The sequence below is a fragment of the Metopolophium dirhodum genome, chromosome 6 (genome assembly GCF_019925205.1).
Source record: "Metopolophium dirhodum isolate CAU chromosome 6, ASM1992520v1, whole genome shotgun sequence".
Taxonomy (NCBI): domain Eukaryota; kingdom Metazoa; phylum Arthropoda; class Insecta; order Hemiptera; family Aphididae; genus Metopolophium; species Metopolophium dirhodum.
Genome location: NC_083565.1, coordinates 16695234 through 16718222, shown reverse-complemented (window position 1 = coordinate 16718222; position 22989 = coordinate 16695234). Strand labels below are relative to the sequence as shown.

Sequence of the window (22989 nt, the reverse complement as noted above, 5' to 3'; positions counted from 1 at the left end):
GGAATGAGTGGCAAAACACCGCCTTTTTTCGGAATATTTATTGTTCGTGGGACTTTTGTCTTTTTAATTTTAAAAGTTTTCCGTGCGACGGCTACACATTTTTTAGTCAATTTCATCAAGTTTTTTTCACCAATATTTTTCTTTAAAACTTTCTTAGTCGCTTTAAGTGCCGCTTTAAACCCACAACCTCCACCTATTTTACGTTTAGTTTTCATGGCAGTAGTCACACCCCAAGCCACAGCTTTTTCTTTTAAACTCGAATCTTTTGACTTGAACCTATCCCAGGCTCGCTGCTCTAATATATAATCGGCTTTGTTACGATCTGCGATAGAGTTACTCTGATCGTACGCAATATCGTGGTCCCTACAAGCAGAGTCCAGAGGGTTTATACCTTTGTCACCACGAGCTAATCGTTTTTTTAAATTTGTTCCAGGTCCACAGTATTGATAACCTAAAATAAAAAATAGTTAGAAAATATAATATTATAAGGTTTATATATATATAATACCAGGTACGTGAAGCTCGATTGGTAATTTGTTTATAAGCGTGTTGATAAGGCCAGCGCCTTTATTCTTGTTGCTTCTTCGAGCTAGTGACATTGTGTACTGATTGATTTATCATCGTTGCTCAGTTATTTATAATGAAGTTCATCAAACAAGAAATAAAACTGAAAGTTGAAAACGTGGACCCGCCTACATCGGATCAAAAATACAGACACGGAGCGCTTCTACCTAATACGATACGTGCGCTTATTGTCGGCCCATCTGGCTGCGGGAAAACGAATTTAATTTTCACTTTATTAACCAATATAAACGGAATACGATTTCATAACGTATACATATATTCAAAAACATTGGATCAACCCAAATATAAAATGCTAAGTGATATATTATCAGATACTGATGTTGGATTATTTACGTTCTATGAAAACGAGCAAGTTATTGAACCTGAGAAAGCTTTACCAAACTCCGTATTTATTTTCGACGATATTATTACTGAAAACCAAAAGATTGCTCAAAATCCATGGAGGATAACAAAAGTCGTAAAACCAACAAGTGGCTGGAACGTAACTATCATCAACTATCCTTGGAATATGGTGATGTCGAGTATGAAGAAGTCGGAAGAATATTGAATTCATTAAAATTCAGATGCATATACGTCAAAGGCGAACAGAAAAAACAAGTTCTTATGGAGTATATACCTCACGTCGCACTCATCAACATTGAAGACATAGGCTGCCCTCGCTTGGATCAAATATGCGATGATGAAACTCTTCCTTGTTGTATTTTTCATATGGAATTTAATCCTAAACAATGTACATTTTATAAAGTTTTTGCTATAAGAAAATGGTTTATAAATAATTCTTAAAATTATGAATGTATGTACATTTTATTTAATAAACATAATATTATATTTTAACATTGTTTTTTTTTTTTTTTTTTACAAAGGTAACCTTACATTAATATATATATATATATATAAATTATTCGAGTGATATTTACAATAACAAAATATACATGGTATTTACAAATTAAAAAAAATATAACAAAACTAATCAGTTATTTATAAGTTAGTTGCAATAAAACTAAATGACAGAAAATATATACATTTAAAATCAAAATTAATTTACAATATGACGGAGAAGCTCTCTCATAAAATCTTTTTCCTCATCGTTCCATTTCAGTCCTCGATCATCTACCTCATCTTCAAGCTCTGACCATTCGTCCTCGGGTTCATCTTTCCTATAAAATATATATATATATATATATAAGTAAAAAAAAATTTTATTTTTAAATTTACTTTATTGAGTAATGTCCGTGAGCCAAGGTGTGGATTTTGTCTTCTAGGATAACTCTCTTATCATCATAGTTGTTGTAAGTTAGCTTTCTCGTATTTATCGTCATGAGCTGATGTTTAAAGGAGCGTATGGAGACATTTTCTGTATATTTATCGAGACTTTCATCACTGAACAAACACTTTACATGATCCGCAAGTGACATGTGGTTCTTAACCGCATGCCCGCGGATACCCTTCGCCTTTATGTTTTCCCCTCCTACTCTGTCATCTTTATCTTTCTGCTCGTCCTCTTCCCCAGCATAAATATTATATGCATAGGACTTGGCTCTCAAGGCACAAAACTCCGTCATTATATACCCCTTTGTCTCGTCGGAAAAAAATCCTGGTACCTTTTTCCGTAGAGTCGTATGACACGGATGGTTAGGGTGTAAGTCTGACGTGTCCAGTCTATCCAGCAAGATAGGATTATTCCTCACATCATCATAAAAATCTTCGGTTTCGATAAGATACACCAGTGAATCTAAAAGTATTGATATAAAATAAGAACATAATACATTATGATGATAATTTTTAAATAATTACCCGTGTCAGTGTACATTAGCTTAATATTATCATTATAATGCCTCTTCATGACATTATAATGATAATCATACATCAACGTCTTACTTATGTCCAGTACTGCAAATCCTATACAAAATAATAAATGTGTTAGTAAATGCAATATTATACAAAGTCAAAATTATATTTACCAATATATATAGGTTTATCAAATTTGATTTCCAAATTCTCTAATGCTACACCTGTCAACGTCTCTGTATATTCTATACAATGTTTGAATATAGATTTATTTATGAGTTTTTGCAACCTCTGTTCAGATGATACAAGCTCCATTTTTATCTGTTTCCTCTTTGATTCCATAGTTTTACCTGAAAATATAATTAAATAAAAGTTTAAAAAAAGTTAATTTATACTAAATTAATTAACCTACCAAATACAGCGTTATTCATTAGCTTGAAAAAATCCTTCTCAAATTCGTTCTTAGCTTTCTTTCGTAACTCCGTGTTCAAATTGATGTATTTGGCAAGCCAATCCGACTGATTAAACTCTAAAACTCTGTGCACCTATACAATAATATATAAATAATAATGTGTAATTAATCTGTAATAAAAATATTATAAAATAAAAATATTTACTTTTTCAACTATTAAACCATTGGCTATAGCCTGCTGGAGGCTCCGATAGTGCACGATATAGTTTTTTTTATCCTCGAAAGTCGCCATGAGTTTTCGTACCTTGGATCCTTTAGGTATACTGTTTTCGGGTAAGAATGGTAAGTCATTATGCCTGTCGTGAAGTTTACACGGGTATGAAATGTCAACCTCATAGACTCTACCTATATCCGAGGTTGGAGTTAAATCATTCAAACCTTCCAACTCTGGCTTAACCCATTTAAAACCACCATAGGGCATGTACTGCGACATGGCCCATCCATACAAATTGTTACCTAGGGTTTAGTTATAAGGTTTAAAATATATATATATATATAAATAACATATACTTACAATCCTGATACACTAACCACGATTTCGACTTTGACTTGTCGTACCTCGGTACCTTCTTGTTATTTGCCTTAGCATACCTCATACTCGCCTGAACCAATCCACCACGAATACCTATAATGTAAAAATATGAATGATATGTACAATATAAAATAATAATGATGTACTAACCTTTCTCAAACATTAATAACATATCGTAATCGGTCAACAGCTCCAACTTCTTCTCAGTATACTTTAGACAGGCATCAAAACTTAAACCTGGGGCAGTAAAATAATGAGCCGCGTCTAGATTATATGTCTTCATACACAAATCTCTAAAGTTTTCAAATACATCAGTCAATAACAACACGTCGACTTTCAAATAAAGATCACTGTAATCCCCCAGTGTCTTACATTCAAACTGAGTCCATACCTGGAATATACAAAAAAAAAAAATTAATACATCTAAACACATCTAGAAAGTTGATAATATACCTCCTTAGCATGTTCATAATCGTACTCCGTTATCCCTGACTCCGTCAACGTGCTATAAAAGTCCCTCTTCCGCGGTATTCTATCGATATTCAATTTATCCCAACTATCTGTATACTCGTAAGGGTATACCCCCTTACGAGTTACAAGTGGCAATTTTTCCATGGCAAAATGTTTTGCTGTCTCACGGAAATTTTCGAATAATGGTGTAATCATGTTCGCGGCTAATTTCTCCAAGCTTGTCGCCATAAACCGGAACGTATCGATAAACCGAACAGCGAACTTACTACTTATATATTTAGAGAAAGATATATATTTCTCCTCACTGTTCGGTATAACGGTAATCGAGTTTGTGTCGAAACCCAGTTGAGAAATTATATAGTGTGAGTCATAGTTTGACAGATTATGGAAAAATACCGGTACAAATTTAGGTTGCTGTAATGCTAAATTACACTTAGAACATAGAGTTTGCCTAAATTTGCCCGATAAATGATCATGATCTCTAACTTTATCATCCCCCACTATATTGCACTTACATAAATTACATGTTGTACACTCTTGGTGTGTTTTTTCTTGCTCATCACTCATAATTGTGGGGGTATTCGTCTTCAAAAGGGTCTCTATCTTTCTACTAATTTCAACTATTGCCTCGACAAAATGAGAAGCCACGTCCGGTCGATCCTCGCTGCCTCTGTATATTACCGGGTCTGTAGTTATACCGTGCTCGGTTAATAGCTCGAGTGGGACATCGTCACTCGCCTTAACTACGAACCCATAACTCATAGCCTCATGTCTCTGTACAATTGCCGTGTTTACACCTTTCTTCTCGTCAACCTTGACTAGCAAGGCCTCGAAGTCCGCGTATATTACAATGGGGTGTCTCTGTGTGCTCCTCCAGGCCTCAAACTTTGTACATTCCCCCGCTTTAGGCATCTCAGGTAAGATGGGTTTATGTGAACCGCAAATTAACTTATGTTTTTCTAGGGCCGCCTCTCCGTTCAGTTTATATTTTAAGCTTTGTTTATCAAAACTGATAAAACAACGTTTACAAAAAAATTGTTGACCGTTATGTCTATTCTTCTGCGGGGATACGAGCCTCGAGAAATTCGAAATATATACATAATGTGCCCCGCTAGCGTTACTGATGAACAACAGGTCAAAATGTTTTGGTTTCTCATCGTCAGCAACGCGTAACGGAAACACCTCGTATTTTGGAAATTTTTGATTTTTGGTTTTAAGACTGAGACCATACACGTTTACAGAGACACCCCGGTTATTCTTCTCAAAAATCTTTATATCCGCCATAGGTGTCGGGAAGGTGATACCATCAAAATTATATCTCCCCTCTTGCTGTCTATAATTTCCCTCGACACGCCCCGGGGCAAGTCCTGTCACATGTCTCGCGAGAATGGCCCACTTGAAACATTGCTGATCAGTGTTTTGCGGGTTAATGGTAGCACGTCTCCCCTCAATAGATTTAGGTAACTCGATATAAGACGAGGCACTCATAGGTGTATATTTATATATAGCCAACAATAACCCATCGATAGTGTCCAGTCTGAAACCGCTACCTCTACCCCGGTATACCTCTTCTTCACCCAACAACTTTATATATGACGCCTCCACGACCTGTTTGACATCGGTTTCCAAAAAAACTTCTATTGCTGAGGTCTTGAACGCCCTATTCTCTGACGAGTTTTCAACGTTAGGTCGGCTATAAGTCCCTTCAAGTTTCAAATTAAATTTGATAGGGCCCTCCTGGACACGCGTTTCCAATAATTTGCATAGAGCTGCTTCGTGTGAGTTGAGAAAGTCCGTATATTTTTCATTTTTATTGAAATTTCGAACATAGTACCATACAATTTTCCTACCACCCGACGACGAAATTTCGACGAAGTCTGGTGACTGCACGAGACTCATCCGCGTCTTTTTAGCCCTAACAGCCGATACGGTATTGGCAGTGGAAACACGTTTACCCCCGTTTGTAACCATAACGTAATCTTTAACAGAAAAAAAAAAAAAAATTAATATATGTTCTATCATACTACCATGTAAAAACTAACGAGTATTTTAAATTTAAGTTTCCAAAATAAAAATGTTCCGTTTTTAATAAGTATTTAAATAAAAATGGTATGTCTTATAAGAATATTAAAAAATCCACCAAACAGCCTGACAACTGGTGTTACAATAATACAATATATATATAAAAATATTTTAAAATTAAACCAACCTGTAATAGCGTCCTGTTTCTCATATTCGTCCATTTCTGCCATGTGATTCTCGTCCTCAGACACCATGTTTGAGCCACCGACCGGGATATTGGGGGCGAAAATTTGAGGGACAATCTGTATGCCTCCCTGTGGAGCAACGCGTGGCGCGAACTTTATGACACTCTGTCGTACTGGTTGAACATCGATCGATGCAACCGGTTGGTTGAGCTGCGCATAGGGTTGACGATGAGCTGGTACGATACCATGCATATTTTTCATGTGTTTGTTCAAGTTGGTTTTGAGAGTGAATGTTGACGCACAAACAGTACATGGAAAACGAACTCCGTCATGCTTTTTTTGGTGAGCTGTCAAATTAACTTTACGTGTGAAAACCGACGGGCACTGCTCGCATTTAAACATATTTAAAATGAAAACGAAGAGAAAAATAATAAAATGTTTAAACACTTGTAAAAATTTTAAACTCACTAAATTTTTTAGAGACGGAGCGTATACGTGTACAACGGTTACTAACGTACTGAAGAACTGTTGGCTCTTTCAGAATATATAAAGACGAATTTGAATAGGTAGTAGGGGTATTGATACTTAATTGATATTAGACTACGTCCGGCAGAAGGTACTAATATCGGACAATAATGTGTTTTTCACTAAAATAGGTATTTTAATATCAATAAGTATATCACATCCTGGCGACACGAGTCGTGCGAATATCGAATAATCCTAATGGCATTTTATCTAATGGCAATATATTGTTGTATTTATTTGATTGACGTGTCAATACCTGCGACAATTATTAGACTTAATATCGGTTATTCACTAATGTATTCTTCTTTAATTACGGATATCATCTAATGGGTATATTAAGAGTATACGATTTTGTTAGTGAACGGATGTATATTGTATAGACATCATATGGTGGCTATATAGTTGACACTAATGTCTACCGCTTAGTGGTGACAATGGTGAGAGGCGGCTATTAAGAACGGAGCCGGTGAATAATATATATTAATATCTTAACATTCATTAAATAAAACCTTTAGTGTAATAAATGTTTATTTTAATATCAATAAGTATATCACATCCTGGCGACACGAGTCGTGCGAATATCGAATAATCCTAATGGCATTTTATCTAATGGCAATATATTGTTGTATTTATTTGATTGACGTGTCAATACCTGCGACAATTATTAGACTTAATAACGGTTATTCACTAATGCCTACTTAATGTCTCCTATATGGTGTATTCATCGATATTATTTGTGTACGCAGCTGCAAGTTATAAGTATCCTAATGATATTATAATATGACCAGTATACTGCGGTTTAAATATTTTTATATTTATTTATAAAGTTAAATGGGTAAAAATAACATCTAGTACTCAAGTGGTCGGGGTGGCCTATTGGTAATTAATTCGCGTTGGAGCTGGTGGGTCCGGGTTCGAATCCCGGGCGGTTATTTTGCAGTTTTTTTCACGACAACGGAAAATTATATGATATCAGTGATAATATACGTTAACATGTGATAAAATATGATAACGTGTGATAACAATAATATAAGTAACGCACGTACGCAAGCAGCGGGATGAGGATAAGGGTGCGGGCGGTGGGATGAGTGATGAGATATGAAGGTGGGGGGGGGGGGGGGAAATTCATGTCGCACACGTGAGCGGCCGGGCGGCGGGCTCAGCGGGCGGCAAGGATCAGGAATCCGGGATCAGGAATCAGGGATCATTTGATCAGCCAAGGATCATATTGATCATTTGATCAGCCATCAGTACTCTCTATTTTATACTACTGGCTATCTGTTAGCATTGAGTTGCCCGTCCCTTGATCCCTGGTATAGGCTATACTTATAATATGTCTATTACTATATATTATTATTATGTCGGTAAGCTACCTGGCATATAAGACATGTACCTATTTTGAAAGCAGCAAGGTGACACATGTTTTCACTCAAGTTAATCGACAACAAGTCCACTGCTACAATTGTCGTCTCAATAATTGACTTATTTTTCTATATACAACATACTAACTATTATAATAGTACCTAAATAATGATAAATATATAATATATTTATGTTTATTGTAATTTTTCCATCATTATTCGCAACACTTTATACAATATTCTATACCTGTCTGCCACCCAATGTCATCGATAAATCGTCGTTTTCAAACCGTCACTGTTTTTTTCGTGTCAAGGCAATAATAAGGTTAATCATAATAACCAGAAACCAAAGTTATTAAATTTACGTATATATATAGGTATGTTTATAACATCTAATTTAGATTCTAAGCACAACTATTTAGCAATAATTTTCATTGTACGATAATTATTCACTTAATTACATTCAATACATTTCTGTATAAAAACTCTCATCAATCAACAATTCAATAAAAAAAATACTCGGGGAACTTCCTGCTATACCAAATATTTTTTTAAATGGTTAAAGATAAAACATTTGGAAGCTATATAGTGTACATTACGTTCAAAACAAAATAATTTATTTGAATATCGACTTATTATGATTTAGCATAACATAACTTTAAGCTGTGTATAAAACAAACCCACATTTAAAAACATTTTCTTTTCTTTTTTAACTATACATTAGTATCTAAGTTCAGATTATTCTTAGTATGTTGTAAAGGTAACTTTTTTCATGATGAAATGTTTATTTGTGAGTAAAACAGCAGGAAAATTAAATACAAAGCTTCTCGTAACTGTAATTTTTATACGGCAGTTAAAAAATATGGAAAAACATACAGTAACGGTTTTTTTTATAAGCAATCCAAGTTCAGATTTTTTAAAAATCACGAGAATTTGAAATTAAGCTTTAGTTTAAAATTCATAGGTAGGTTTTGATAATTTAATTCAAGATTCTTCGTTAGTTTTTATTAACTACTGAAAATTATAAACAATTTTAGCCTAAAGTCACATCATAGATGTTTTATGAGCGAATGAAATAAAAATGCTGACCAAATATTGGATATTCATATGTATTATACAATTTTAACTACACATACAAACCAGCCCTGATGTATTTATGGCGTTTAATAACGCATACAATAATATTATATTTTTACATACCCATTAACCACGTAACATTTTTAAGACAGTAATTCCTGAAATTACATACCAGTTATAATATAATATTCGGCAGAACAAGATCATTTTATTGTCATATTTTATTTTTCGTTTGAAATTACCTTTTTGTAGGGACTTTCTACAAATTTTTTGTCATATTGGTACACTATACTTTCGATCATGGTAAGTGTTGACGCTATATAATAGTGGAGCTAGGGCCTATATTATACAATATTATATAAATTAGCTTGATCATGTTTTTCTCTGTTTTTTGAACTTTTTTTATTGAATTCACGTAATTAAATTATTGTTATTTTTATTACTGAACTTTCAGCCAGTTTTTATTTCTCCACCATATACCACATTACCGTTATGTGGTTTTTATGTAAAAATACGACAGTGGAACGATTTTATGGCCATGTTAAGTTGCGTTGAAAATTCGTTCATATCGTTAAGCACGTAACTGAATACAGATACCATCCTACATTACGCAGGACTATAACTGATTTACAACTTTTTTTAAAAGGCCGTTTCCCATCTAATAGACATATAATAAATAGAAACTCAATAAATAAAACAGAATCTAAAGCAAACCCTTATACAGCCTTTAAAAAGAAAAAGAAAAAGTATATAATAATATAATATAATATAATACGCAGCCGGCGGTGTTACGTGTTTTAATAATTCTTCAAAATATAGGTACCTACCTACCTATGCATAATATGCAAACTACAAAATGTCTGATGATCGTTCGACCGTTTAGGTTTTCGCAAGAGTTAATAAAAGCAAATTATTACATTATATTTATTAATCATTACAATAATTTTAATTGCAATGTATGCACAGTGTACACCTTGTATATTATATATAATATATGCCATATGCGTAATAATATATGTTTATAGTATAAATTTTAATAATATAAATTTTCTTTTATGTAATATACCTAGGTACCTTACAGTAGGATCTGCCGGATCTGGGTTATTGCTACACGATGGTCGAATAATAATTGTATGCGTGTAATTAATAATACAAACAGAAAAACTGTGTTAAGTTTTCTCCTGTGAGCGTGTAGGTATATATAGTAATATAATAATTAACAGTATTACGTTATTTGTAGATAACAATGTTGGAGATGTGTACTTATATATTGTATTATCACATTGTATATACTATAAAAAATGGATTATTAAAATATGCGTGAATAATATTTGCAAAGTTAATTATGTAATAACAAACAAATTATTCTTTTAGGTTTTCTTTATGTGATGGTACCTGTACGCCATGTACTATTATTATTATTTATATATTTAAACTAAAAAACTACTCGAGCATATGTTATATGTATATTTAAACCTATATTTATTATCTACTGCTGTTGAGTAAATGAGACGCGTTGTCCATAATATACGATAATAAATAGATGTATTCATGTACATAGATAGGTAGTTCTAATAACTAATAAGTAATGATGACTTAACAAAAATACGTCGTAAATATTGCGGTTTATTATAAAATTCCAAATGTTATTCATTTAATTACATTATTTAACTATATAGGTATTTTACGAATATATATGTATATATATATTTGAATAATTGAATATGATTATACATTATATTATATTATAGTTTATAACATATAATTACAAAAGCAGCAAATTGCATTTAATTTTTGTACCATGTGTAATAATATTTAAGGCATTAAATTGTAAAACTCTATTAAGTCACAAAATATTCTATTAAAACTAGATTTAAAACTCTCTAGAGCGTTCAATTATGAATAATAGTATAACACAAGTTGTGGTTGTTTTAATGATATAGGTTTATCCTGGCAATTTATAAACATTTATTCATTTTTCAATCGCCGCAATTCTCGTATGTATAGCACTAGAACTACACCTGATTAGGTATGTGTGTATGTGAACAGAAATATTGAATATTAGAATGCTTTGAGTAGGTTACCTACAGTATTTTTATTGTATTGATTTAAAAAAATATCTTATTTGGATGTTTTATTTTGTTGTTACTTTTTATGATATACTATATATATTACCTACTTAGGCGCTTTTTATTTTTAAAAACTATGTTTTTTTCATCATTTTTCGTTCTTATTGCATATATTTTGTATTATTTTACGTCAATACCAACGTCTCATTAAAGTTATAAAGTCTATAAGTTTTAATACGTTTAATACACTAATATAATATAGGTATCCCCGGACCCTGATTACTAAAGTATATAATATTGTTATTATTTAATACTATAATTTAATTAGGTGTTGTTTATTTATTTTTAATATCGATGTCAGAAAGTGTCTCTACTGGGTGGCTTCTGCCTTCTTCTAACAAGCATTTCAATGTCACTGTAAAATATCATCATACTCCTATTGTACCCCAGGGTAAAGTCGTACAGATTGTATATATATTTGAAAACAAAAATAAATGCATGCCTCTTATATACAGTGTACTTACTAACCTAATATTACGATATTGTAAGTTAAAAAAAAAACCCTGAATTTAAACAACTAAATTTTTCAGTTTTACACTTTATTTTACTATTAGATACCTGTATAAAATTGTTCATAGTAGTAGAACTATGGTATACCTAATTATACAATAAAGAACATGATGCGTTGCAAGTTATAAGAAATAACGAAAAATAACATTACAATAATCAAGGCTACATTAAGTAACCAATTATTATTTTTAACACGCCGTGTTATTATATCGACAAACGTATGATAAATTACCTATTTTTTTCCATAGTTAAAATGTACATGTATTTGATAGCTGAATTATTTTAATGTCGTTTTATTTAAGGTTCGGGTTGAAGATATTATATGAGAAAATATCTCGTATATCTACTGCCATGCCATACGTTTTAAAAGGATTTTGCTCTATATTTATATATAAATACATCTTAATACACAATTAAAATTGAACGTAATAAAATACAATGTACCTACAAATATAATTTAAATAATGAATAATATTATACTGACCGGAGAGTGACGTATATGATATTATTTTGCGTAATGGCGTGAGGGCGCGTGGCTGTTTTTATATAGTTTTGTTAACATACAATGTGCATTTGAGTATACATTTATTATATACCAATATAATACGCACACGTCCCTATGGACATGCGCACATATGATGAGATACGCATACATTTATACTAATAATAAAAAAATATAATATAATATATTTTATCACCCGTGGCCCGTGGGACGTTCAGATGAGCTACAGAGGAGAACATTACATTGGACTTGCAAAAGTTCGATAGTATGTACTTATACGAATTACATGTTTATATATAATATGTATACTATATAATAATTGTAATGTGGTATATTTTACGAAAATTGTCATTACCGCCGTGTCATTTTCTCTATACATATAATATTGTCCGGGTAACGTAAATGTGGTATAAATTCGATACGTAGGTAGGTATACCTGTATTATACGTCGTGACGCAAATGTTATTTTGGCGGGTTAATTTACCGCTTATATATATATATAGGTATGTCCTTCCTATAATACATTGTGCGAGCTCATATAATTTGTTTTCCATTTTTCCTACACTAAAATTATACCCAAACGGCCATTATTATTTAACGCTATCGGATAAAACATAAACACGTATATAATATACGTTACACAGTTATACCTAACTTATAACTTGTAATAATCATCATATCATGTGTGTGGTGAGTGTAGATGTGGTGCTGTTTTACTATACCATTGTTTGAAATCAAAATTACGATTGTTGTCGCCACCGCCGTGTTGCCGAGGTCAACGCTGTATTTTGGGCATTGATTCGACAATATAATAATGTATATTGTTGTGTTTAGGTGCCTATCTACCTACAAAATATAAAAATTAATCGTAGGAAGTTATGTGTGATCACACGATCTGCTGCTGAAAAACATGTCATTATTATTGAATTATAATGTACCTATTATATACTATTATATAGTTATTTACCTATATAATTATTATATGGTACATTATAATATTTTGTATGTATTCACCAAATGCGTGAGCTTGTCCTGTGTTTTATGATATATAGTTCCAATAAGGATTTTAATTATTCGTTGCACAATAGTATATCGTACCCCTACCTATAATGTAAATTCGTAAATATAATATATTAATATGCGTTCAACACAATAAGTATATTCTTTTATTTCGAAAAAAAAAAACAAAAAAATAACGCATGGAAAACATGGTGTCTGTATGGTTCAAGTGTATGTAAAATTCAACACGTTTATTACCTATGTCAACTAATCCCACGGTTTTTTGACAAACATAATACTATTAAAGATTATTTTATTCCACTTTTCGATATTTCAATATTTTTGATTATCCCTCATTGCCACTATATAGATACTGAAATTAATTCCTTTTTTTTGTGTTCAGATTAATTTGTATATAATATTATAATGTATTTTATCACGTGTACTGTAGTTTGTGGTTGAAGACTTTAAAAACTTAATATTTTTACAATATTGGTATATAAACTGATTTCTATTCTCACGAAGTAGTTGACAATTTGACATGTAGTCACTATAGTTTTACGCAAAAGTTTATTTAATAAGTTATTATATATAGGTTTTAATGAAAATACGGTCTCTAGATAATCCAATACATACTTTCAAATTTATCAGGACATATATTATATTATAACAGTGTTTTTACGTACCTAAATATTATATACCATTGGTAAGTAGGTTATAATAGCGATTTTATATATTTTAAATTGTGTACACGCTTATATATTGTCGTATTGTTAAATTCTAAGAATTAAACTTAAAAAAAACCGCACAGGTAACTTAGTCATTCGTTTTATAACCATGCAGACAATTAATTTGGATTAAAGTTTTTTTTTCTCTTCACAATAGTTACGTAGTCATTTATGCACAAAGGTTGTAAGGGTGTATTGTGCAGACGAAATAATAATAATAATAATAGTAATAATAAAAAAAGGAGAACATATAAATAATTCATTATTAACACCTTTCCCGGACGTAGCGCTCATCTGAGACGTGACTACCAAAAACCATTTGAATTTTTGGGACCCCATATGTTCGCCTCGTTTATTTATTCAACCCCTTTCGTCTTATTATGCGTGTATATGCAATATGTGAACCCACAACTGTAGTAAATATTAAGTGTTTTTACGGGTTTCCTACCCTTTTTAGTGGTCACTGATTTTCATCGATCATAATATATTATACAGGGTGATTCTTTTATCAAACAACACTCATTATTTGAAAAAGTATTGACTTTTTTCAAAATTTTTTTTTTTCAAAATTGTAGATTTATGCTGTTCTAGAATTGAATATTTTTTTTATATTTTTCACCCTTATATTTATTAGGTAAACCACTATCAACTTTTGATTTTCAAATGGTAACCTATACTTAAAATTTCATAATTTAATAAAACTATTTTTTTCATTAATTATTACGTTCAAATTTTCATTTTTCGTTAATCCGTTGATGAGATATTGCTCCTCAAAGTTGGGTGGTTTTGGGAGGTAGTTGGGTGTGTGTACAGTAAATGTGTTATACCTCGTCAGTAAATACCGCAGTTATTAGGATTTGTATGCCCCGGGGCTAAAGATATTACATTTTAAAATCAATTCAAGTAGGTGCAGTAAGGTTGAGTTGTGCCCCTAAATGTATTGTATAATATCCATTTGGCTGGGTGTCCGCCGTTCGCCCCACTAAAGGTGATTTCGTCACTGGTCATAATAATTCTTATCGATTATAAAAACCAGAAGTTAAAAGTTTTAAATCCTATATCGTTCGAACCCAAGGTAATGATAATTGATAACTTATTGTCATAATGTCATATTTTAAGTAATTGGACCATTAGTGTCACTTGCGCATACTCGCGTGTAATTCCCTCGACCCCATTAAATACCTATTAAGTATGGAGTACCGACAATTTGTGACAACGGACACAACGATACGTGATTGTTGTCTGATTAGTGATTAGACTGATATGCGCATATATCTTATAATATCTATGGTGGATTTGCGATTAGGTAATAACAGATACTAGATAGTACCTACTATCATCTACTATGTTTATAGTGCTCTGCGCTGATATCGTGGTTCCGTGGTTACATGATATGGAAGTATACCTAATACTGGGTTAGCGTTAATCACATAACAATCCGTTAGTAGACAAATGGTTAAGATAATAACTCGGACCTAATTTAATCGTGACTCGTGGTCGTAGGTATTTTATTTTTGAAATACCTATTAGTTCTTGTATAATATAATATAATTATTGTCTTATTCACCACATATTGTATTTTACGTATTTTATTTAATAATTTAATACTTTATCAATCATATAAGTACCTAAATTTACTTATTACACTTGAATTAGATGCTTGGTGATTACATTTGTACAATTTATTGGTAAGTACTAAGTTTTACTAGTTGGTAGTGGCCAAAATTAAAATAAATAATACAATGAGTATGTCATTAACTTTAGACATTTTGATTTCAGTTTAATCATTTATACATAATACACTATTTTTGTTCAAATGTATACCTAACCAAGGAACACTGGTACTTACTGGATAATACATGAGTTGTTATACAATGAAGTGGCATAATATGACAACACAGAAATATTGTGATAATATTTCCATATTATTTAAAATTAGTCATTACAATACTCAGCTGGACACTGGGTTTTTCATGAAAGTCTATACCTACTCTACAAATGTTATATCAAAATCTCCACTTTTTAGTTCCTAAACTAAAAGTGAATAGAAAATTATTTATCTACATAATATGTGATGATTCAAAATCAGTTTCACATAGGTAATTTTACCTAATTTAAATATGCCATAATGGAATCAGCTACCTATGACACACAATTCAGAAGATCCTGTATGTTAAAATTATATTCATACTGCTATGTTTAATTACATTTTAAAATGGTAACTGTGAAAAATAAAAATAATTTTTCACATATTGGATTTAAATATTTCAACAGACTACAGAACAAAATAAAGTATGTATAAATATTTTTAATTGTAATATTATTAAATTATTATATTGAAAATTCAATTTTTTAGATATTCAAGACAATTGCAAAGAAGTGGGAAAAATGTAGCTGGACTAAGTGCATACATATTACAAATGATGTGTATTGAAACTAAAAATGTTGTGAATGTTAATGTTTTGTACTTTGTATGATATTTTAATTAATTTAAATGAGGTGACAACATCAATCATTACAAATCAAAAGATAAAATAATGTATGTTGTGTTTAATACACACAATATAATATGTAGATTGTGTAAATCAAATAAAGAATTTAAATAAAAATAAAATAGGTATGTGATTTATAATTATTTTTCAGTTATTACGTTAACAATAGTATAAATGCTCAATGTAAAGTATTTAAAAAAATATAAATGTATTATTATTAATATACATATATTTTTTTTAATGATATTAGTATTACATTGTATAATGATAAATACTTAATTACTTTTGTCAATGATTGGTGTTGTCATTAAATAATAATTAGTACTAAATTCAAATAAGAATATTATTAACACCATTTTTAAATTTTACTAAGTCTGGGGTGATTGAAAAGTTTGTTTTAATTTTTTGAATACATGTTTTATCTTTACTCATATTTTGCATAACTGCAAAACGAACATTTTGATTAAACTGTATCATCATTTTGAAATAGATTTTTCATAGTCCTGGGCTTATTAAAGTAAAATTGTTTAATGGTTCACGATAATATCAGTATAAAATGTGAGAAATTCGGTCGTGAACAGGGTTCAGGGCTAAACAGAACCTAAAATCATCAAATCAAACATTTAAATAATCAAAATTAAGCAATCTAAAAAATGGTTATTCTCTCCCTAGTTTTTGTTAGTGGTTATCACTTGCATCATATTAAAGTAGAAAATATACATTAAAAAATTTAAAATGTGTTAAAAAGAACACTCTAAAATGTGGGGTGCTATAATATTTCATATTTTAAAAACATTAAATTGATGGCATTTCACTATAATAATGATAGTTAAATCTAAAAAAACAAGGGGTGCTAAATTAGAGCTTGGCGTGCTAAAGACCCTTCTGTGACAATGGTCTCAAACCCTGTTCATGACATTGAGAATATGATTTTTTTTATAATTATTTAAGTTTATTAGTGCCTTATGTATTTGCATGTATATCATTATTATTTAAATACCTACCTATTGATTAAATTCATGTGATTGGTCAAAAAGACCTAGTCCTACCAAGTATATTACAACTATTGAAGTGACCTATGGCGAATTATTTATATTATACTAATATTTGATTTGGAATTGTAAATGCATTAAATTGAAATTGTAAACATAAAAAAAAGTTGTTTATACCTAATATTAAATTAGTTCAGAGTTATATTTATTAGGTATTATATAATGTTAACTTGTTGAAAATATTATTTAAATTTATGTTGGTATTGTATTTCCAGATTTGTAATAAATTGTAATTTTAATACCACTGTACAATTAGTGTTATATTATGTGTAAAATTAATTTTTATCTTGATTCTTCGGGACTATAAAAAAAGTTAAAATGTTAAATTCTCACAGACCCTAGTGTTATGTACTTGTCAAACTTCTTTATTCGATGTGCATGTGCCTAAATGATATTTTATATGTATAAGAAGAGGTACAATATTTGATTTGTTCAAAAAAAAAAAATTATTATTAAAAATATTAAATCCTCATAGGTATTCTGGTATTTACATGTTTATAGTATCCATATGGTAAACAGTAGAAAATATAAATATTAAATGTATAATAATAATTAACACATTATTTTGTATTAGTTAAATCTACCAAAGCTATACACAGTTATATGTATATTATTAAAATATGTATAAAAAAAAAATTAAGTTAATTTATTGTTAATATTATGGTCCATTATATCATAATTTATACATTTATTATTAATTGTTATTGTATACATTTATCATTGAAATACAGATTTTTAATAATTTTAGAAGTTTTATTATCAGTAATCTAGTTGTTGCAACTGTAGTACAGACTGTCTAATTGAGTAACAAAAACAGGATTTTATTTGTGACATAAATTAACAGTAAGTTACTGCTACTATTTATTTTGTAAATACACATACTGGTAACACTGTATTTTCTTTATGATAGACAGTTGTAATGATCACGGTCTTAGATTATAAGAGTGATAAACCATGGACAACTTATGGACTAAAATAATTCTGTATTTCCGTATGTTACTCTATGGTGTGTTGTAGTCGGCATAGAATAGAGATTAAATCTTGATCAAATCTACAAACAGAAGCAGTCCAATTAGCTAGGTATACGTATACCCAATAATATGATCGTCTGTTATTGTATGTAGGTATTATCAGCTATCAGGTACAAAGATAATCACCGCTATATCTTGGGTCGAACGATATCGAATTTATTACTTATAACTTCTGGTCTTTATAATTGATAATAATTATTACGACCAATGACCAGTGCCGCAATCACCTTCGTGGGGTAAAACTATGTGACTCCCTGAAAAATCGGCATAATAAAATACATTTAGGGGCTCTAAGTACTTTATGAACTGATTTGAAAAGTGTAATATCTTTTAACCCTGGGAAATAAAAATCCTAGTAGAGATAATATCTAATGACGAGGTATAACACATTTACACACAATAACTACCTCCCAAAACCACCCAACTTTGAGGAACAATATCTCATCAACGGATTAACGAAAAATGAAAATTTGAACGTAATAATTAATGAAAAAAATAGTTTTATTCAATTATGAAATTTTAAGTATAGGTTACCATTTGAAAATCAAAAGTTGATGGTGGTTTACCTAATAAATATAAGGGTGAAAAATATAAAAAAATATTCAATTCTAGAACAGCGTAAATCTACAATTTTGAAAAAAAAAAATTTTGAAAAAAGTCAATACTTTTTCAAATAATGAGTGTTGTTTGATAAAAGAATCACCCTGTATAGGTATATAGGCCAATATTTATGTATAAACGACTATTTACTTGTATTACACGATATTATTTTATTATTTACTGTGTGAATCATGTGTTATAATGGAGTTGAGTCAAGTAAAATAGTATTTAATATAGGAATACCGCACTGAACTATATATAACCAATGGCTAATATACGATTATACGAATTTATGGGTAAAAATGGTGATGGATGTATAGTGTATACCATCTATGTATACCAACATTATTAAAAAATAATAGGACGCTACTCGATAATATGTTTCCTTTACAAGGAAAATATATGAATCATAAACATATTTTTGTTAATAATAGTAACCATGACAACGAAAACGTCTATTTTGCAAAATCAGTTAGTAATATAAAATATCAGCTGTACCCAGGCACCCAGCCCAAAAACATGTTAAAATATCGCCAAAATATAAAAATGGCTAGTAGAAAAAAAAATATTAGACAACAATTTAGTATACCTAACAATAATATAAATAGTGATATATTAATATAGTTGTAACTACTTGTAAGTATATGAGTGTTGCATTAAGTATGTATAATATACATTGTATATCATATATCCCTCTATGATATGTTAGTATAACTATCATCTATTTTCAAAATTAGGTAGGTCCATCAAATTCCTAACTCACATTCTAATATACATGCTGCATACTATAGAAATAAGTAAGGAGTCAAGTAATATTTAATTAATTTAAACCAAATGCATATAAATAATAAATAATAATTTTAAAAGATTTTAATATAATATGTAAATTATAGTACATTGCGGATAGTATAGTTGCACCTACTTCTAGTCTATGGTACAGCTATAGGTACTTACAAATTGTAATTATGTTCAAAGTACAAAAAGGCAATAAATACAAATACAATTTAAAATAAAATTATACTACAATAGTAATAGTTATAGTAGGTATAGTATTGCACATAATAATTATTCCATTACTCGAGATAAAATAGGACACTCTCACACATGCTTAGCTCATCAGAAATGAACCAGCACCAGCATGCGATAGTTTTAAAGTAATTCTAAAAATAAAGCATATTTTAATCAACTGCCCCAAACACACCGAAGCTCGCAAGGTCCTCAATAAACCTCTCACACTTCACCGAGCCCTGAATGAAAAGAATACCGTCTCGGTCGCAATCAGTGCATTTTTCCGGAATATAAACCTAAAGCCATACATTTTAAATAACGTATCAATATTTGTACTAAGATTTAATATAGGTATCAATACCTATTTTTTTTAAATATTTAGTAAATGTAGGCTAAAAACTATGTAGTTATAAATCCTTTTACCAAATATAAAAATAAAGTAATACAAATATTATTACATATAACAAAGAAATAGTAGATAAATTATTAATAATAATTGGATTAAAATAGTACCTATTTATTTATTTATATTTATTTCAATTGTAATTCAATTATAATACAATAATAATAACAGTAATAGTATTAAGGGCTGATACATATACCAACTGAGCTAAGCTCGTATCTAGTTTACAGAAAAAGATCTTTGTATAGGTAAAAATCTAGTTTTAGCTATGTATTGATTTTTTTTCTTGCAAAATAGTAAACCAAATTTAGGTATAGGTATCTGTCATGCCCGGTTGGGGGGGTGGTGGCACTTCTCTCCGGACACCGCGACTTGCCCGAAGAAAAATGCCGCCCACGGCTGAGGTTTTGAACCGACGCCTTAGTCCGCTCGGCCACTCCGTCCCCCTATATAATATTTTACTCTGTAATGTTATGTGGCAGTATAATAGGTGTATCAATATTATATATGATTTCAACATCTAACACTATTGCTTGGATACCATTTGAAACAGATATAATAAATATAATATTATAAACTTACAACCATATAGGTGTATAAATCAACTCAGTTTTATACGTGAATATTATATAGGTACATACTTACGATTTATACGAAGGTACCTCCGTGTTGTATAAAAACATTAATATTAACGCAAATGTACAATATTATATAATAATATAATGTATATATAGTGTATGTCGTTTAATGATCTTATAGTAAGATTCGGTACTTTTATATGTAAACACCTAAATTTCACGTAAAAATTTGTTTTGTTTGCAAAATTCATATATGCTTTTTTTGTTACTGCTATCGGTAAAACTCTACAGTACAATAATATTATACCTACCTATTATATTACCAACAGCAGTGTTTTCTATATGTATTTAGAGTATTTTGACAAACTATAACGCGTTTACGCTTTCATAAGATTTATGAATTTAGAAATAACAACCTCGCGGTGCGAAATGCCGGAATACGTTTATGTCATTCGTCCATTATTGTCGATATGCGCGTACCTATACCTACGTAATTTCGGTCTCCACTATTAGAAAATTGGACGTTTTAAACTTGATGACCCTCAATAGTACACTGGGAAATTAATTTCCTTGACTCGTTATAGTGTTTAAATTCAGTTTAGGTGTCAGTCGTTCGTGACGACAAAAACGGTGTGAAACTCGAAAAACTGTCTAAACAGATTGTGTATTCCGTGGGTTAATGGGTTGACTGTTTCTTATGATTTTTTTGATTTTTTTTGTTCAGCACTTACCGTGACTAGTTCTATAATTTAACATTCACCGTTTTGTTGACAAAATATTTTTTTTCCTACATTTTTAAGATTTGGTTACCGCGAAAACCACTAAAGCCCTATTAGCGTAGGTAGGTATAGGTATATAAAATAACGCAGCACGTCTTGCAGCTGCAGTTATTAGTTATAATTACGTCGTTCAAAAATAAATATCCATGCAAAATAATTATATAAATAACTAGATACATCAATTATATATATATAGGTAGGTATTATATTTTATAGATATACATATACTATATGTACATCGATTGGAATTTTTAATAGATAATTCACAATTCACTTTCTATATTATATACTATTCTATACCCATCATAAAACAATGATTATTTTTACAAAACAAGTAATTTGTTTGTGTATGCATACTTATAGAAGTATAAATACAGGTATAATTTTATTTTACTATGATTTCAGCATTAAAAACATCAAAAAAAACTACGCACGAATAAACGTGACAGCGTTAGAAAATTAGCAGGTATAATACATAAAATGTTAATTCGCCGAGTTTCTTTAAAAGTCGTTTTCTAGAATGTCGTCGAAGAAAAAGAAAAATCAAATTCTAGTGTACCAACCTTTAGATACTTGTACGTAATAGTATAACACATAAATGATAATATATATTTATAAAATATTTGTTCAGCACGGAACCGACGGACCGTTCACATCCGACCGGAAGTTATCGGTATGTGTATATTGTACATACCTTGCCTTCTGTATATATTATCATTACTACCTATATATTATACTATATTACCTAATTGTCGGCCTAATAGCTGGATTTTATTTACATTAAACCACATTAAATGTGAGAAGTTTGAGATTAAATCACAATTTCATTACGAAATTAATTTTAGAAACATTAATGCGCAATAATAACAAATAAAATAATGCATACGTCAACATCTATAAATATATACCATATTATATATATATAAGTATTGTTCGACTTTTGAAATGTAATTAATATAGCTGCAATTTATACAGGTTACTGCAGTTAGTGGTTATATACGCATTATAACAAACACATAATATTGTATACCTATATAATACATAAATATATATATTTTTTTTTTTTTTTTTTTTTTTTTTTATTGAGTAACCCGCGGCAACATAGGCCATTGGGTGTGGGGAGGGTACTGTAGGTTTTATATTGGGTAGGTTTGGTAGGT

The 22989-nt window shown here is 30.2% G+C and overlaps 2 protein-coding genes and 1 long non-coding RNA gene across 3 annotated transcripts; 1 reads left to right on the top strand and 2 right to left on the bottom strand.

Annotated features, from left to right (window-relative positions):
- Window positions 1-1796: 1796 nt before the first annotated feature.
- LOC132946178 (uncharacterized) lies at window positions 1797-2461 on the bottom strand. The gene is made up of 2 exons (XM_061016037.1): window positions 2380-2461; window positions 1797-2317 (listed from the first exon to the last, which is right to left on the bottom strand). The coding sequence occupies exons 1-2, from the start codon at window positions 2450-2452 to the stop codon at window positions 1797-1799; spliced, it is 594 nt and encodes a 197-aa protein (XP_060872020.1). The 5' UTR covers window positions 2453-2461.
- Window positions 2462-2463: 2 nt separating this feature from the next.
- LOC132947512 (uncharacterized) lies at window positions 2464-6307 on the bottom strand. The gene is made up of 8 exons (XM_061017819.1): window positions 6058-6307; window positions 3831-5827; window positions 3528-3768; window positions 3360-3470; window positions 2991-3301; window positions 2786-2918; window positions 2596-2723; window positions 2464-2484 (listed from the first exon to the last, which is right to left on the bottom strand). The coding sequence occupies exons 1-8, from the start codon at window positions 6305-6307 to the stop codon at window positions 2464-2466; spliced, it is 3192 nt and encodes a 1063-aa protein (XP_060873802.1).
- An 8104-nt stretch (window positions 6308-14411) lies between these two features.
- LOC132946564 (uncharacterized) lies at window positions 14412-18315 on the top strand. Its single transcript, XR_009664738.1, has 3 exons — window positions 14412-15574; window positions 15666-16178; window positions 16243-18315. It is a non-coding gene; the product is annotated as an uncharacterized LOC132946564 (long non-coding RNA).
- Window positions 18316-22989: the final 4674 nt, after the last annotated feature.

Excerpts from the sequence above, each read along its gene's own strand:
- LOC132946178 (XM_061016037.1), bottom strand. The coding sequence starts at position 2,452 with ATGTATGATTATCATTATAATGTCATGAAGAGGCATTATAATGATAAT. Across the intron at positions 2,318-2,379 it reads GCTAATGTACACTGACACGG|ATTCACTGGTGTATCTTATC; the intron begins GTAATTATTTAA and ends CAATACTTTTAG.
- LOC132947512 (XM_061017819.1), bottom strand. The coding sequence starts at position 6,307 with ATGCATGGTATCGTACCAGCTCATCGTCAACCCTATGCGCAGCTCAAC. Across the intron at positions 3,769-3,830 it reads ATTATGAACATGCTAAGGAG|GTATGGACTCAGTTTGAATG; the intron begins GTATATTATCAA and ends TGTATATTCCAG. Across the intron at positions 3,302-3,359 it reads GTGGTTAGTGTATCAGGATT|GTAACAATTTGTATGGATGG; the intron begins GTAAGTATATGT and ends ACTAAACCCTAG.